Raw genomic sequence first — 19,970 nt, 5'->3', positions numbered from 1 at the left:
TGCAGACTGCCATTCATTTTAGTTGATACACCTGATAAAACGAGTTCTCTATCATTTGCAAAGTGAAACGTTAAGATGAGTATATGGGTAAAAATACAAGACTTTAAATGTCCAGGAAAAAATTGCAGCAAGTAAGTTCAAATATATTTAAAACAACTGTTTTCATGTCTGTCATAGGTTTTAACTGCACAACATCGTAGTTCGAAAATATAAAACTCATTTGTCTAGGAAGTAACATAGTTCGTCAGATGAGCAAACAGATTACTGCTTATCAAGTTCAATGTAACAAATGTTCAAGAAAATACATCTATTCTCAATAAGTTGAAAGCCACTTCGAGCTCCTGACACAGGATCTGAATTAAACCGTTCTGTAATTACCATTTTGTGTAATCCACGGAAAGTGATTATCTAGTTTCCTTCCTGCCTTCCGTCCGCTTTTCAGTACTTGGATTATAAGATGATAAATATATATTTAACATTTAAAACTCGATATTTCAGCAAATTGATATGCTATGCAAAGCCTATTGACGGCATTTATGTGTTTTACGAGTTACCTATTGAAGTCTTTGTCAGAAAATTTCATCCTTTAAACAATGATTAAATATCAACCACAAGGATTGCATATTGAATTGAAGTACTCGATAAAAATATGTTACAGTGCTGGATACAAAAATACATTGCGTTGAAATAAGTTTTATTACAGTTACTGTGAAAACTGGTATTTTAATTGTTTGCCCATCTCATGCTAAGTATGTGATGGTTCAGCATTAGGTTTGTTTAACGTCGTTTGAGTTATTCAATCCTTAAAACGTAAATAGCAAGATTGTCCTGGACTATTATTCTGTTTAATTATACTTTATTTTAGTATCATGGTTGATAGATTTTGTATTTTGCTTGCGTTGTATTATCAGATAAAAATAATTCATATTTCATCACCTGCGGCGTATATGCACAAGGATATGCATCGTTACTCTATATGCCGTGGTATTTATTAAATGTACATTCCTTAAATAACATTCATGGATATATCTTTTAACAAAAATAAAATGAAATGGAACAAAATCTTTTTCTTAGATCTGCGTTTCAACATATGTTTACAAAAATAGTGTTTGTAACATAAACATGATTTAACAAAATTCAATATGTAGAATACTACTTTTAGATAGCAAAATATGAAAATGCAACCAAATTACACCGAAAATTTTTCTTGCTGAAAGCATTATTTAGTAGTAGTCAGGAAACCTGTAATAAGGACAGCAACAATAATAGAACACTTAAGTTTGAGATACAACGCCGTTTTAATTGTATATGTAGCAAAATCATAGTAGGAATCATCAGATTGTCAGATATTGCCAAACTCTGAGATATGTTTCTATTACCATGAATATATAAGAATTTGTCACCTCAGTTTTCAGTACGCTCATATCGTAATTAATTCTTTTAAGAGTGGCAGATCCAAAAGGGAGGAACGAGTTCAGGGGATTTGAATCTGATACTTTTGACCGAGGACATGTTGTTTGAACCCCCCTTTCAAATATGGCTGGATCCGCCCCTGCATTATTTTTCTGTCGGTATTAAACAAAAACACTGCCCGAGTACTGATAGCTCATTTCAACACTGCCCGATTACTGGAGACTCATTTCTAAGAATATATGTCTAATAACAGTGAATAACAATAAAATGTTTTAGAATTGAGCTATGTTGATATCTGCAATATTCATTTATTTACTGAAAATACAGCGATATTCTTGTCGGCTTTCTTCCTTATAAACCGATATTTAATGTTATATCTAAATTCTTCTTTTTTCATTCTTTCGAAATTTTTAACATGTCGTTTAAAAGCAAACTCCATGTTATTATGACTTTGTGTGATATATCTTTCGATGAACCTACGATTTATATTTAAAAAGAAAGAAACTTTGATGTTTTGTTTTCCTTTCTGCATATCTCAAGTGTCGTTTTGACAATTTTAGCGAGACTCCAGGGAACTGGGTGTGTGGACAGGATGAAACGAATATGTATATGTCTCAAACTGGTTACATCCGATGCAATGTCGCTTCGAGACACTATTGTTCCAATGATTTGAACAGTTGGCACCATATTGACAAAATAAGTAATTGGCGATGGGACTGTGGTATGCATGGTAGTCATCCATTCCAAAGGTACATGGAAGCAGATAAGACCGCTTTTTTTCTTTCAATGTCAATGGCATTACAGATGGTAAAAAACAAAGGCAAATCAAGATGGATAGCAGCTTTGATTTTAGAGCTCGGAAAACAATTTGGGTACGTATCACTGTTTAGAAAGACATGATAACCAAAAATAAGAAGAACAAAATTACCAAAGAACAGTCCATAACATAGTTTAAAAAAAACATATTTAAAATAAAAATACTGCTTGAATTTCGGAAGGATAAAGCACCTGTTCAAAAATTGACACCTGTCTTTTAATATTTTAACAGCATTTCTGTGAATGATTTCTGTCTCAATTTTACAAATTGTTACGGTACGTCCTCATTTCAAGTAAACAACACTAAAACGCACTGTTTGCATGCAATCGTATCAGACGTCTACGGCAACGTCATCTTCACGGAACATCTCGCCGTCTGGTTTATTAAATATGCAGCTTTTCCTAGTCGTGCTGTGGGTGTCATCATCAATGCAATTGTCATACAAAACTCTTTTCTTATAAAAACACTAATGACTTTTTTCATACGTAACAGTGTAGCAAGATTTTCACTATTGAAATACCTTGTCTATGTAATATGTCTATTATTTGTGTTAGCATGTCTAACGTGTCACGTAGCAGCTGATGCGTAATCATTAATATGGCCATCGAAAATCTGTATATAACGTAATATCATGTTGCAATCAATGCTAAATGGAATTACAAAATGATGCGTTTTTCGTCGGCGTAATATAGTGGATAAGTTAGTCAATGAATGTCTGTGACGTTTGCTGTTTTTGCTCAATATAAAGGAAGGAATTGATGACATTATAACTTGACATGCAGTGCAAAATAAGTCTTATCAGAACAATGTGACGACATATTGTCGATATATATTGCAAAACAATATTAAATATATCTACATAAATTATATATATATTTTATCTATAAATAAGTATGTTTCTCTTCCGTATCTCGTAATAACTAAAAGTTAAGGATTATTTTCAATATACTTTCCGGTAAACTGTGGTTAAAATGGAATCTTCCATACGCCAATACGTGTGTCTAATTAGTTATCAAAGGTACCAGACTTATAATGTGATACGCCAGACGCGTGTTTCGTCTACATAAAACTCATTAGTATCGCTCAGTTCAAAACTAGTATAAAGTTTAAAGGCATTCAGGACCAAAAATTCCAAAAAGTTGTGCCAAATATGACTTAGGTAATCTGCCTTGGATAAAAAAATCCTTAGTACTTCGAAAAATTTATACTTTTGCAATCAGTTGATTCATAAAAATGACCATATAATTGAAATGCTAACTACTGGGATGAGGATACCGTCGGAGACGAAATGTCCACCAGAAGTGGCAACGACCCAGCAGTGTAAATATTTATCAAAGGTACCATACATATAATTTGATACGCCAGACGCATGTTTTGTCTACAAAAAACTCATCAGTATCGCTCAGTTCAAAATAGTTAGAAATCCAAACAAGTTTAAAGTTAAAGAGCATTAAGGACCCAACATTTGAAAAATTTGTGCTCAATACGGCTAAGGTAATCTATGCCTGTGATATGAAAATCCTTAGTATTTCTAAAATTGCATATATTCATTTCATAATTTTTAATCCGTTTTTCTTAATAAGACAAAATAAATATTTAAACATTTCTATTTCAGAGATGATGATTCGGACGACGACGTTAAATAATTTTACTGAAAAACGCACAGGAAGCTAGCGGACATTGTCACATTTTTTACGAATGATTAAACATTTACTTAAACTTTAATGTTTATGCTGCAATAATGTTAACATTGTGATGTGTGGTTACTTCGACTTATATTTTGTGTTGGCCCTATTAGTGATTTATGTATTGTATTGTGAGAATGATTTGCTGATTAGTTTATTACAATTTCAAATGAATTTTATTTGTTATATATGATTGCATTTTGCACATACAAGTTTCCTAATCGTGGCTGCGACATCGATCATTACTATAGTGAATGTGTGACTTGTCTAAAGTTTGAATATGTTATTATCGTGAATATAATAATAATTACTACTTGACGTTTAACATGCATTTTGGCTATGACACAAGTAAATTGGAGGCTTTGGTGTAAGCATATTTATTTACAGGTACTATTTATATATTTATTTTGTAATTTGTAATTGATGAAAAGTCTAAAAGGCACAGAAATGAAACATTTTGAATGTGCAATATCAGTTATTACAATGTATATTTTATACAAAAATTAATTTGAATTTTCAAACAAATTAGAGAAGTTAAAATAAGGATGCAAAGAAAAAAATAATAAAAAAAACACGTAAGCAATATTATGTTTAATATGAGAAATGTTGCCATTTGCCTGAATTGATTACGTTTATAATATCATTATTTATTCACACTTAAGGTTCGCAAATAGGATGTCTTTGTACTCGCAAGTTTTTAGCTTTCATAGAAGCAACTTGTATATGATACTTTTGTACCATAACCCTAATGCAACATTGTATATTTCTATATGAAAATGAGACTTTATACATTGGCTATATTCGAGGTTTTTTCTTGATAACCCTCCATAATGAACGTTTAAACTCCACATGATGAAAAACTAGTTTGTATAAATACCTGTCCTTGTGTAGAACTAAATGACAACATTATTTTAAAAGATACATTGATTTAAGGAATATCAACTTTGTATTAAGAAGTTACAATATTAGGTTATGAACAATTTTTTAATTTATCAACGGAAAATTTTAGAAAAATATATACAAATCATGACAGTATCGAAACACTAAATACTGGACGGATCATATCCTGAATAATCCAACATAATGGTTCACATTTTTTTTTAAAAATGTTATCTTTTTTTCTATTTCAGAAATTACTTTTACATTTTGTCGTCTCCATTTTGTCCTGGGGTTTATATTTAAGAAGACACTTTTCATCCGATTATTACAATTTAAAAAGATCTCAAACATGAATATACATTTTCTATCATTCCAGTTTGTACATATTAAGTACATAACGATAGCTGGAATATTTTAGCGCGTTGGATGTTTATAAATTGAGTTGTTACCATGCAACATATTTTCAATGAATATAACAAAATGAAGTCTAAAGAACGAGCGAGTGTGTGCATAATATATTTAGTGTTCTATATTTATTATATAAACGAGTGTTCGAGTTATTTTCAGTAAAGATGAATGTGTCAATCATGTATATTATATATCATGTTACCGGTTGGACATGCTTTCATGTCGTGTTTAAGGAATGTGGAATTTCTTTTTTTTCCCGATTAGTCATCTGAATACAAGGGATGAGTAAGCAGAAAGGAATGTTAAAGTTCTAAGAAAAATGTTCTTTTAAGGAAATATATTTTTTTTGTTAAAACGACATCTCATTCCTTAAATTATTTTATAACTAAAAGATGGATGGTTCTGATAAAAAGTACGATAAAAATTCAAAAGTAGGATGAAAAAACAGGTTATATAAGGAAGTCGAAACTTTTTGTCAAAAGATATGAAACATTCAAAATATTTGTGTATAGTGCTTACGAAGTAAAATAATAAAAGAGTAGTCGTGACACATCAGTTTGTACCTTTTTACAGTTGTTTATATGACTTTATGTCATGCAATATATGCAATAATGAGAATTCATCGCACCCAACAGTATGCCGGAAAATTTGATGCACAGCCCAATGTGTTTTCACCTTTGAAAAGAATAGTAGCGCAGATGAACTTTCCATTCAAGGATACATTTTTTTTTATGAAACTTCATTGTGAAAGTGGTACGGTTTTAGCCGTAAAAGGAGTTCCTATGGGAAATTTCATTGTCTATATTTACAGAACTGAAACCTAAAGGGAGGAAAGAATGACCGAATATATTTTATGAGTATTACTAATTAATTCCTAGGTGGTCGAGTGGTCAACCACGTCGGGCATAGTGCAAGACGATTTGGTGCCGCGATTTCTCAGTAGCATGAGTTCGAATCCCGGCCCGGGAAGAACAAAAAATTGCTTCAGTCTGCTAATTTACAGATTTTACATTGTTGGGCTGATATTTAGACGAATTATATATATATATAAATATATGTAAACTAAAGCTATGCATGAAATTTCAATGCTAGGTATATATATAACTTTAAATTAGCAACACAGGAAAAAGCATAAGAGTCTGAAGATGCTGAGAGCTTTTGCAAAATATAGCTAAGTTAATCGAAGGTGATTCCAGTATTATTTACTGAAATAATAATATTTTTATCAGTGGTTGCATATCTAAATATTATCAAAATGAGATAACAATCTCATCTAAATCTAACGATAATACAGTGTGATCACACAAAACTACAACATAACACGTACTTTCACCTAATGCATGACGCGAAGGAAGTTTTGTAAAAAAACCAGTGAAGTAAACGGCATCTCCTTCGTTTTGTTCCTATGATAATGGGGAGATAAAGGTTACTGATACCAAGTGCAAAATGAAATTCAATAACAGATTGATAAAGATCCTCTTAAAGGGAAGTTTTCACTATTGATCATACAATATATCAGTTATTGTGGTAATCTAAAAACAACGTAATTTAAAGTCGTAATAAAGAGTATTAGAATATGTGTTTACATTGACATACAATACATTAATTTAACAATAGTCCTGAAAACTAAATTAATGTTTCAAACATGCAGTCATCTTCTAGATTATAGCTTCTTCTAAATAATTTTAATAGATTTTTGTCGTGTAAGTGTACCTTTTGAATTAAGTGTAAAACATTTACATTTTTCAAGCTTTTTTGTCAGATATTTGGAATTCTATGGTTTTATCCATGCATTGCCATTAGAAAGTTGGCCCTCAAACCCCTACTGTTAGTTTAAAAGGCTAATTTTGTTTTAAGTTTCATAAAATCCTTGTTATTTTTTTAATGTTTTTTGTTTTTCTCAAAGAAGACAGGTATCAATGTTAAATGTAGGATAAGGTATAAGATATTCATTTCCGACCAACTTTTCAATGGATTATATCGGAAAAACAAGGACACGGAACTTTAATTATAAATGCTATTTTTTAAAGTAATTTTAAAACTACATGATGCAATCTATAACAGCTTTTGAAAAGCTTGTGATTTTGAAACAGAGAAGCGGACATCCTATCGAAGAAAATGTATAATTGTGCTACAAAACTTAATAAATTAATTGCTAAAATTGGTAGTGGTATGTCTTGTAAATCAAATTTGATAATTTTCAGAAAAAAAGCAACAGTTGTAGTTTAGTCGGGATATGATTAAAATCACTAAGTTGAATGATCTATAACTAGTTATATAAGATATATCATAAAAGGTACATACTTCGTACTATGAACATCAAAATTATTTATTTTGTAAACATATTTCCTTTCTCTATTGGAACTTTACACGTATACCTAACAACAAAATTATTTCATTTACCTGTGTATAAAGTTATTGCAAATGGCTGATATTTTTGTTCGAGCATATTGTTTTTCTTTAATTGTTTAACATTTCATACCGATATAACATGTTACTTTTATTATTCTTCCCTTAGTTTATTTATTTTGTATTTAAATTGTATTATAGGTCAAATTTATTTGTTCAGTGTATGTTCAATGGTGTTAATATGTCCTTTGATTGAGTTAAGCTATTTCAGTTGATATTTCATAGTGTGTCTTTCTATGTTGTGATGTTACACTGTAGTTTCAGAAAAAAGGTGAAGGTTTGGTACCATTAAAACGTTTAAACCCGCTGCATTTGTTTGCACCTGTCCTAAGTCAGGAATCTGATGTTCAGTAGTTGTCGTTTGTTGATGTGGTTCATAAGTGTTTCTCGTTTCTCGTTTCTTATATAGATTAGACAGTTGGTTTTCCCGTTTGAATGGTTTTACACTAGTAATTTTTGGAGCCCTTTGTGGCTTACTGTTCGGTGTGAGCCAAGGCTCCGTGTTGAAGACCGTACTGTGACCTATAATGGTTTACTTTTATAAATTTTGACTTGGATGGAGAGTTGTTTCATCGGCACTCGTACCACATCTTCTTATATCTATACACTACACGTACTGTATAAACAAACAATTCATAACTTTAAATTTGGAGTAAAAAGTAAAATCACAAAAATACTGAACACCGAGCAAAATAAAAAGCCCAAACACATGAAACGAATGGATAACAACTGTCATATAACTGACTTTGTACAGGTATTTTCTTATGTAGAAAACAGCCTTTTAAAATCTTTTGATTTTGAAACAGAATAGCGTACATCCTATGGAAGATAATTTATAATTGTGCTACAAAAAAATACTGAATTAATTGGTAAAATTGGTAGTGGTATGTCTTATAGATCACATTTTTGATAATTTTCAGAAAAAAACAGTTGTAGTTCAGTCGGGATATGATTAAAATCACTAAGTTGAATGATCTATAACTAGTTATATAAAATATATCATAAAAGGTATACACTACACGTACTGTATAAACAAACAATTCATAAATGTGAAGTAAAAAGTAAAATCACAAAATAGTATACACATTTCGAGTATTCATTTTGAAAAATCTATAGTATTACTATTCATAGACTCTGATGTTTTGTCCGTTTTCAGTACCATAAACCACATAAATCTTTTTCGTTTTTTTAATTGAACGTTAGTACGCGTTTACGGTTGTCGCTTTTAATCTTTCATAATCGAATAATTTACAATGAGATATTATGGACTAATGTTGGATTGATATAAAAATCTTTGGATATACATAAAAAAAGTAGTTGTTTGAAAGCATAACCATGACAAAAAAGATACTCGATGAATGAAAAAAAAAACGTAAAATAGTCACTTAAACACTGTTCTAAAAAAAATCACGATTGAGATGCTTAAACACCACCAAACTTTAAAGGCAAAACTGGTTAACTGATTGTTGTTCTAATACCATCAATCTATTGGGAATATACAAAACAAGGCAAAAACAAATATTTAGTGGATCACAGAAACAAACAAATGAACAGGAGCGAAATTAGATTCATCGACATGTTAAGTATCTCGAGCCATGTATGAATCCGTCCCTAAGAAATCCACATTCAAAATGAAACAATAGGGACACAGACAACTAAAATTTTATACGACACGACTTCAAAAGTATTATTCTGACGTCTACAGAGTTCATTACCACAAAGACATTTGAACATTGTAATGTTCAACCAATTTATTATGATGTTCGCTTATATTTAAATTTTAGGGGATATACAAATTTGACAACTAGACATCTCAAATCCGAAACATAACATATTTTCGTGCTAATCAACCCTTCCTTGTTATTCATGAGTATTGGAAAACAGAAGGTATGTGTCTTAGAGATCCGTAAATGTCACAACTTTCACAGCTCATCAATGTTAAGCTGTCACTGTGTACCAGATAGATGTATAAACTAATTGTGTTCAGATCTTTCTGAGAAAACTGTGACAATAGTATTTGCTGGATTATTGGATAGACGGTCATACATGGTGCTTGCAATATTGCATCATCTCCTAGACTAGGCTAATAACAAATTCATGTTGAAAATAGCTTCCTTTTGCTGTATGTGATGTATCGATACGAGTCAATATATGGTTAAGATATAACCAATATACTTAAGATCTTTGGGACTTCTCCAAATTGCTAATAAAACGATGGCTGTCCAAACCTGTTTTACATGCCAGTCGAACAGATTTGCAGAACATATGTCTGCTTTAATTATAAAATTGTTTTCGTCTTTGGTATAATTCTTATTTGTCTATTTGTATTGTTCACACACTGTTGTCAATATAATGGAATTAGGTGCAACTGTTATACAAGGGGCTAGCTTTAAAACCAGATTTTATCCACCATTTTCTACATAAGAAAATGCCTGTACAAAGTCAGGAATATGACAGTTGTTATCCATTCGTTTGATGTGTTTGAGCTTTTGATTTTGCCATTTGATTATGGACTTTCCCTTTTGAATTTTCCTCGGAGTTCAGTATTTTTGTGATTTTACTTTTTGCAAATGAATCATTCGACCTCAATGAATCCGTATTAATGTGAACTTCAATTTAACCTATTAGCTAGAGATGTGTTACGCATGAACTATTCATGTTCATCGATTAATAGGAATGTCAACATTGGAAATCAGAGACATAGAAAAATCAAATTGCACGAGTTCTCTATCTATTTATATCTTTATTTATGTTTACATCAAGTCAAGTAATATAACTATCGGCAGTCTTCGTATGTCACCTCGATGGTTAATTACATGATGTCTAGACTGAAATACAGACGAAATGCTAGTACACATTATCGAATTCATGCATTGTAAATTGTTAACTTTTAGACTTTTTATTATTTGGATAAACGTTTAAATATCTATTTCCATCTGACGTTCTTACAGCACTTAACAAGCAATCAAGTATGACCGTTTGTTCAGTAAACGCTCTCTAAGATGTTTGTGACATAGTTTGTCATAAAATCCTTTCTTTTAAAAGTGTATTTCTGCAAAATAAGAATAAAAAATGGAGTCCCAAATCAGCAAAGAAAATTGCTCCAAGAAATATGGCAAATGATACAGAGAACAAGAAAATGCAATTTTCGTTGATCTTTTCCAGGCTCGCCTGTTTTGGCTTCAAGTTGAATCTGATTTTGTAACATTGAAGGAAAAGACAACCGTTATCAATAGAAACCAAAAGCAGCAATGAGTTTACATTGATCATATCCAAATGTAAGGGCTCTATTAGCAACATCACCGTACAAAATGTTTCAATACGAATTACACAATGTTTGACTTATTGAATTACCAGTTATGCCTGAATTATGTTCATTTATAACTAAAACACATCTACGAGCATAGCGTACACAAATATACACACAAATAGAAGTGACTAAAGGAACATCAACGTCCGAAAATCGAAAAGAAAAACAAAAACTCGAACTCTTGGGTGTAAATTGACATTTTTACCTATTAGTCTGTTTGTTTTGTTCACACATTGTTGACAATTTAATGGAAATATGCGACTGTCATACAAGTCAGAGGTTTAGCTAGCTGAGGCAAGGTTTAGTCCGCCATTTTATAGTTGGGAATATGTTTGTTCCAAGTGAGAAATATGACAGTTGTTATCCATTCGTTTAATGTGTTTGAGCTTTTGATTTTGCCATTTGTTTAGGGACTTTCCGTTTTGAATTTTCCTCGGACTTTGGTATTTTGTCATTTTATATTTTACAATTTGCTAAATATGGTCATATTCATTCAGTTATAAACTTTACTTTAAATGGACTTCATCAGAGACTTATTACAAATGTTCACAGGTAAAGGTAGATGGGGTGTCTAAATTATAATCCATAGAATGTTTTAAAAATTTGCCAAAATGTAGTTTATTTCATGCTTTTTAAAAAAAAATAATAAAAAGAATGGGTCATGGGGCTTATTTTTACTCTACAGGTTGTACAAACTTGACAGATTTTGTATAGATTATGCATGGAAAACCTAATTTTCTGCCATAAAACAAAAAATACACCATAGAATTTTGAGACAAAATATGAGAAGATAGCTCTAATATTATGCTTTCAGATAAGAAACGGGACCCGTTTTCTTGCTACATAATAAAATAGTTAAATTCCTAAAAGTAACTTCATTTGAATTATCTGCCCTTACATTTGAGTTTCCTCCCCTTGTGTGGCAAAAAATTGAATCAAACAAAAGTATTCTTGAATATGATAAGACATGTCATTTTCTATAGTGAAATGAAAATTCTTACACATGAATTACCTACTACTCTCAAAATTTGCACATTTTAATAAAGATCTCGACCGATTGTTTTCTAGTATTTCAAAATCCAAGATGGAGGAAGACACCCTATCTACCTTAAGCAGCAACAAACTATTTTAAAGTATTAAATAGAGTTTTACTTATGAATCCACAAAATACTCTAAAAATATTAAAATTAAAAAATATATAAAGTTTACGTTTGTTATGTTTTAATACGGCTATACACAGGTATATACATTTAGGTTGCCACGACGAACACTGTTCACGTAACTTACAATATTTAAATATTTAAACACAGTATTAAAATGGTTAAAACGTTCATTTAAGGCCAATTACTCTAATTAGGAGTCGAATTACGATTTTAAACTTATCTTTCAGAATTATTTGTTTATCATGTCTTGCTGTTCATTTTTACATTTCAAAGTTTCTTTCTATCTACTATAATTTTCAATATAATAAGCACACATGAAAGAAGGGTAAACAAGGGAAATAACTCATATGAGAAGACGTATGACAGTTTTGACTTCAATGGACAATTGGTAGAGCTCCACATTATAATCATTTGTTGATCCTGTCAGATTTTCAACATTTATAGCAGTTTTCAAAATTATAGACAAAACTTCCGTTTTACCAATATGTTCTATTCTTAGCCATGGCAAGCGGAGTCACCGGACACATTTATTTAACAAGATACTCTGTTGATGATATGTAGCCAAGTTTGGTTAAATTTGGTCCAGTAGTTTCAGAGACGAATATTTTTATAAAAGTTAACGGACGACGGACGCCAAGTGATGAGAAAAGATAACAAATGGTCAGGTGAGCTAATAAGTATAAACAATATGTAAGTACATGAAGAAGGAACGGGTTTATTTATATATTTTATAACTTTCCTTTTAACATAAAATTGCATACAATGGCACATTGAAATATTGCACGAGGAAACGGTCTAATCGCGTATATCAACATTATTTGAACTCTAAGATAGTGGTTCATTAGCAATCATAATAAATTTTCTTAATTTTTGTATTTATAAAGTTGTGTGTTACTGACAAATTTCACTACGGAAGGCAAAGTGAATAAGATTCTTCATAAATAAAACAATTTAAACTACATTCGACTTGAAAATTCACAAAGTGACGAGTTAATATATGAAAATAAATCAGGTTCAACTTCTACACGACGGTAATTGATTAACGCCAACTAAAATAATGTCCAAGAACAAATTATTTACATTTAAACTAGTCTGACACTATAGCCAAAAGTAAGTTAAGTTACCATTGAAATCAATTCTGAATTAAAAAAAGTAATGATATATATATTGATGGTACACATTTTCACTAAATTGTATGCTTTATTTAAAATAAAATCAGCCTATAGTCCTTCATTTCAATTATAAAAAACTAAAAAGACATTAGTTCCATAATAATCAGTTAAATGACTGGTACTGGAAGTAAGAAAACATTTATGTCCCTGGTGGCGGGGTAGGTATACTATTCCTATTAATCTGTATACCTGGAAATATAAAGATAAATTAATGAAATAGTAATGCGTTTGATTCATTCAATTTTGTACATTGAAATTTAGTGTTTTATATATATGATGGATTCATCATTTCGTGCAAACAAATTTTCGGTGATTTTGAAAGCAGAGTATTTCGTTGATAATTAACTTTGTGAATTAATACAATTGTGTTAACAACCCTACGGAAAATTATTTCATTAGAATTGAAAGTATATGAAAACATGAGTCACAGCACATTTATGAGAATTCAGATTCATAATACACAAGCAATAAATAGAGACTAATAATTATATACTGTTGAAAAAGCATACAAATGAAACAAAATTTCCCACTTAATGATGGACATGTTCCAATTGTAGATACCACAAAACCATTCTCTTTTCCTTTAATATTTCATCACCCAAAGTGACTTACATGAGCAAACCAGCGGATGTCAAACAAATCTGCTCCCCTGAGATGGTAGTGGGATTAGTTTTGCTCAGTCTGTAGTTTTCTAAGTTATTTAAGTTATGTTTATAGACAATGTATTAAAGTAAACCATCATAGGTCATAGTACGTTCCTCAACACGGAGCCTTGGCCCACCGAACAGCAAGCTATTAAGGGCCCAAAAAATTACTAGTGTGAAACCATTCAAACAGGAAAACCAACTGTCTAATCTATATAAAAACGTGAGTTTCACACATTTACAACTTGGCTTTCCTCTGAATTAATTTAAAGGTCAATGTAAATGTCTCCTTTATTAAATGTATGTCAATCATACTCTATTGCTATACAAAAATGAAGCGTAAGGCATGTAACTATCTAAAAAAGAAAAGCACATATGAGTGACCATTTGGTCAAATATTCAAACAAGACACCTCACAGCAAATTTAAAACAAATGGTAACCAAGTCATACTCGTTTTGTTATTTTTTAAATCATTATTTGAATACTTTCCTGGGCAGACATACTATAATATATCAGTATAATATCTTACAACACATATAGTAATTGTCTTTCATAGTGCAAGTTAATTACTACTCTCATAATCTTCACATTTGGCAAAGAAGAAACTTCATAAAGTTCATTAAAATACATCAAGTTTTGGAGGACAAATCAACCAACACATTTTATCAGTATTTCAAGGCCAACCATAGAAAATGTCGAACTGTTCCCTTATATATAAAAGCTGCATCAGTGACGCTTGACCCATTATAATTAAAAAGGCTGAATATATTACGCAGTTATAGGTTATTATGGACCCGATACTGCGACAAGTCTGCCAAATGCAGCTAACAAATCTATTCCCTGGGTAACAAATCCTTTGTATTTCGGGAAAAAGGTTTTTCAAACAACAAATTTATAAGAATAACCATATCAATGATAATTCATGTCAAAACAGTAATGCTGACTACTGGGAATTTCAAGTTATAACGATACTTATATACTGATCTGCAGCCTTAAATTATATATTGTTGTGATAATTGTTCTACAAAATAAAAATAACAATTATTCCCCTCCTATTACCTGTGTTCTGTACAATCCAATCAATGTGATATGGTATGCTTTGATAAATACTGGGGATCTGGTCTACACGACATCCTCTTATACCAAAGCTAGTTACTCCTACTAATTCCCATCGACCATACTTGTTCTGACATACTAAAGGTCCTCCTGAATCGCCCTTAAATTAGAAATTTGATTACAGAAATTAACATCTTCGTGTAAATGTCATCTTTTAAATGAATACTGTAAGATATTTGAAAATAAGTCACAGAAAGCTAATGTGTTAAAGCAATCTTCCATCTCATAGAAGGTACAACAAAAATGTCTATTTTTAAGCTAAAATACTATCTCTTGCTTGTTTTTAATAATAATTATAAGTATGATTCAAAATTCAGACACAAAATTTTCAACAATTGCAACTTTGTACGAAAACCAGATATATTTGCCATTTTTCAATCTACAGGATTGAATATTTTATTTAAATATGACCAGTACGTGTGCATAGAATGGAACACAAGTTAGATGTACATGTGTTGATTTTTGACTTTGAATGTCCCTTTGGTATCTCTTTTATTTATTCTTACGTTACATGCTGCAGCATAAGGGTTCTTATTTTCTACACAAACAGATGTCGGTGGCAGATTAAGTCCAATGGCTTGATATGATTTGTTACATCTGTCTATGTCTACGTTGACATCTACTCGTGCCTCCTGTAAGTTGTCTGGTGTTGATGATACTGAATATATATATATTTAAAATTGAGAATGGAAACAAGTAATGTGTCAAAGAGACAACAACCCGACCAAAGAGCAGAAAACAGTCCAAGGCAACCAATTGGTCTTCAACACAGTAGAATTACAAAAAAAAAGCATGGTTTGTGTCAATAAAATACGACTGTTATTCTTTTTTTTTATTACATACCTAATAGTAAATACGACAACCGTGCTGTATCAGATATCCCTGATGACATCGATATCAATCACGGTTGAACAGTTGTTTTGAAACTTCTTATCTGTATGACGTCAAGGAATCAATATCAGTCCCGTTGCAAGGTTTTATCAAACCCTTTGTCTAAATTGCGTCATGTCACATGAAAAAAAAACATCTACTCGAAGTATATGATTTAGTGTATATAATATGGCTTTTCTAATATCACACATCCTACCAACCCTAGGAGCTTTTAGGATTTAACTGGTGTCTCAGGTTGTAACGGGTGTGGTAGTGAAAAAGTCTTATGGTATTCGCCATTAACAATTATATAGTAGACTTACAGATGTTGGATGAAAATGGAAGATAGTAGGCATCTGCTTGTTGCATTTATAAAACAGCATTGTTCTTAACTTTCGAATAAATATTTTCACAAAAATTTTAATGAAATGTATGCAGGGAAACATTATATAAAAGATACTAAGAATATAAAGGGCTAGATTAAAAAAATAAATATATATATATATATATATATATAAAGAAGATATGGTGAGATTGCCAATGAGAAAACTATCCACCAGACACTGAATGTAACGGATGTCAGCAACTATTCGCCACCGCACGGCGTTCGACAATACACATATCAAATTTCATATAGTCCGCTTTAAAAGGCCTTGTCAGGACAAGATGTGAGACTATTCAAATGAGATAAACAACGCCTGATTTATGGAAAAAAAGTTGAACAAATATGACAAATAACAAACAATGACAACCACTGAATTACAGGCTCCTGACTTAGAAAAGGGACACATATAATGTGGTAGGGTTAACGAAATTAAAATCAGTCAACTCTCCCATAACATTGAAAAAATGGTGGAACAGCAAACAATAAGATTAATCTGTGTTTAATGACTGATACATATCAATCCAAATCGATTTTTTCTTTCAAATTAATAGACAGTTGAAATAAAAACAATAATCAACATTAAAACACTTGAATAACCAAAAAAAAACATTTGATACCGTGTTCAACATCTTCCTTATATCCCCATCCTGTTATATAACAGTTTTCAAAACTTTTTTCGATTTCTGTTGCAAGACAGGCAGGTCTGACATTATCATTGTAGTTAGCTGCTTGCGAAAGCCTTAGTATTGCTACGTCTGACTTCCAACCTGTACTGCTTCCACGATAATCAGGATGAGATATTACTTGAGCTACTGCTATTCTTTGTCCATGGTCGTCGGGTCCCAACATTTCCGATTCTTTGACTTCCCCAACATGAATCATAAAGGAACTCCAACTCCTGTAAATGAGAACTAACATAAAGTTACCAGTGTTCAAATATCGTTAATCCACTCAGAATTTTGAGATCAATAAAAAAAAATGATTGAACCACACATACTCTAAATGAAACGTGCTCAAACGCATCGGTCGGGTAAGCGTATTAGCTATGCATGCATCACCCGAAAAACCAAACCGTATCCAATCAAAATAACATTATCGCTAATTAGACACAATCGATTAATTAAAACAAAAATTGCTTAACAAACATTTCGGACTCCAAAAAAAGGGAAAGTCCTTAACACAATGACAAAACCAAACGCTAGACTAGTAGTATATAAAGCAACGGAACAACCACATAACAATTTTCATATTCATGACTTGGTGCAGAGATTGCTGAAGAAAATTGTAGGTTAAACTGGGCTTAATAGCAAGCTAAACCTTCCACATATATAACAGTTGTTTACAGTTACGTTATATTGACAAAATTGTTTAAGCAACCCAAACAAGCATAATTGGTTAATGTGACATTAACTTGAAACTTATATTTAACAATTTAAGACCTTGACAACATTTAGCTTGCAGGTTAAGACACTGACCCATCGCATAAAGATCTCATTCCACATTACGACTTTTATTCTTACACAAACGGAAGATTGAATTTTATCACCTTACTTGATGTGTACTGAAGTTGTTCTTAAATATCAGATATGGATTCGTATTATATTAGAATGAACAAAACCAATAAATGAGAGAAAACTACAAAGTCTAACTGAAAGTACAATTGGAAAAGTTTGAACCTTAAAGTTTGTCAGCTTTAGAGATTTATTTAATTGCAAAGATATTTCGTTTTAACATGTTTGTAGTTAAAAACATTGCAAAAAACCTTACTCGACACAATGTGCTGCTGTGATTGCATAGTAAGGGTCAACTAACGTGGCACCACATCCAGAACTTCCATCCATAAAGAACAAGCTTTGCCATGGCCACTCTCCTTGGACGGCATCATTACCATACAGTACATACGAGCCAACAGATGTTGACGAAACAGAAGGAACTCCGCACTCTATAATAGAACAAATGTCAGAATAAAAATAGTTAGTCTGGATAGAAAAAGAGATTTTATGTCAAAAGGGATACGAGTAACATGTATGTGTAAATTTTGTTACATATTGTTACATTTGACGACCTGTTCAAGCTGTTTTGGTGTTTTGTGTATTTTTGCGTCAACACATTTTATTTCGTATTCACATTAAGACAGTTATTCTTTTTTGGGTATATGATCATGTTATGCGTCCCGAAGTTTTAATTATGAGCTCATTTTCTGACTTTTACAAATGACGTATGTTTGTATATTTTGCATTATACAATACCGTTGTTTAAACATAATCATATACAGTAACTTACCAGCCATAATACGCTACGCTATTGATAGGAAAGGTTCAACCCTTTCCACCAACTGGTAAAACATAAATGAAATTGATGAGAATATAACAAATAAACCAAATAAAATCCATTTGTAAACAGCGATATTTAGCTTAATATATAAACATATATATTTACAGTACCATATTCATTAAAAAAAATATATATCGGTACATACACTTTTATCCATGTGTAAATGAGATCTTCAACCCATAACAAATCAAAGGTTTCTTAGTGTAAAAAAATTATAATATACTAAGTGCATGCACTGATTATTTTATAAGTACTAACCTATGTCCCCACACTGGAGAGTTAATGTATTACAGGACCTGAAAGTAAATACATTTATAATTTCTCTCATGTGTCTCGTGCAAGAACGGTAATTAAAAAATACCAAACTATGATCATTGGTTTTACCCGAACCTTGGATGGCACAAACGTCGTCTCTCACTCGATATGAAACAAAACTATCATGAAAGTACAAAAACGGTAAATTCTGAGATTTGAATATGTTTATTACAAGATCTCCAGCTTAATTTTCAGAATATTTTGAAAATTAGAATTTTGTTTGCGCCATTTTATAATGATAGATAAACTCACATTGATTTTAGACGATTGAACTATTTTCATGAATTTATCAGAAGACAAAACGTAAGTGTCATTTTCTGTATTGATATAATGAAACATGGATGATTTATTTTGATATACAGATCGATCTTTGAAACATCGGAACAACCAAGAAAATTATCTTTCATTTATATTCTTACAGACAATAAATATTGACCCTGCTCTTGAAAAGAATCAGATGTACACCACAGGTGCAATTACACGGTCATATTAAAAATGTATATATGACGTCAAGATGTGTTCTGTTATACTGTATATACAACTGTGTTAGCGCTGATGCTCTATCATGTATATCCAGAAAAGTTCCTTGGATGCCCGAAATTTATAAAGTGTTATTTTAATTTATGAGATAAACTTATCCTACTCAAAATCATACTTTCATAACTGCAGGCAATTTGAGTATTTCTTTTACATGGCGAATCAACTTGTATGTGTTCAACTGATGACTGAGAATTAAACAGCATGTGGAAGATTTTCAGAATGTATATTTGAAGTCATTTATAATATCAGTACAATGTACCATAATAATCCGGATGATTGCCAACACTTTTTTTCACAATATGTTATTACTTCGGAATTACTTTCTGACCCAATTTGGACAGTATTATGTCATTATAAACAGAATTGATCCTTATGAATTTTGGATATTTTTTAGGTACTTTTTGTAATATAGCTCTTCTAGTATTTCAGTTCTTATACATCCTTGGCTTTCAAATATTCGGCTCTGAGCGTTCCTGATGAAGGTAAATCCAGAAAAGCGCTTCGGACGC

The 19,970-nt window shown here is 31.3% G+C and overlaps 1 protein-coding gene and 1 long non-coding RNA gene across 2 annotated transcripts in view; one reads left to right on the top strand and one right to left on the bottom strand.

Moving 5' to 3' along the window:
- The first annotated feature begins 23 nt into the window (after positions 1-23).
- Positions 24-5,760, top strand: LOC127732103 (uncharacterized). Its single transcript, XR_007996055.1, has 3 exons — positions 24-131; positions 1,974-2,285; positions 3,846-5,760. It is a non-coding gene; the product is annotated as an uncharacterized LOC127732103 (long non-coding RNA).
- Positions 5,761-12,779: 7,019 nt separating this feature from the next.
- Positions 12,780-19,970, bottom strand: part of LOC127732089 (MAM and LDL-receptor class A domain-containing protein 2-like) — a 134,818-nt gene continuing 127,627 nt past the window's right edge. The window contains exons 78-83 of the mRNA XM_052241143.1: positions 18,865-18,902; positions 18,040-18,214; positions 16,890-17,170; positions 15,524-15,675; positions 14,961-15,117; positions 12,780-13,445 (exon numbers count right to left, since the gene is read on the bottom strand). Coding sequence (XP_052097103.1) covers positions 13,396-13,445; positions 14,961-15,117; positions 15,524-15,675; positions 16,890-17,170; positions 18,040-18,214; positions 18,865-18,902 — 853 coding nt within the window. The 3' untranslated portion in view covers positions 12,780-13,395. The remainder of the gene's footprint in view (positions 13,446-14,960; positions 15,118-15,523; positions 15,676-16,889; positions 17,171-18,039; positions 18,215-18,864; positions 18,903-19,970) is intronic.

Source organism: Mytilus californianus, unplaced genomic scaffold (assembly GCF_021869535.1).
Source record: "Mytilus californianus isolate M0D057914Y unplaced genomic scaffold, xbMytCali1.0.p SCAF_22, whole genome shotgun sequence".
Lineage (NCBI taxonomy): Eukaryota > Metazoa > Mollusca > Bivalvia > Mytilida > Mytilidae > Mytilus > Mytilus californianus.
Note: the sequence above shows the minus strand (reverse complement) of the source record. Positions and strands in the feature narration are given on the sequence as shown.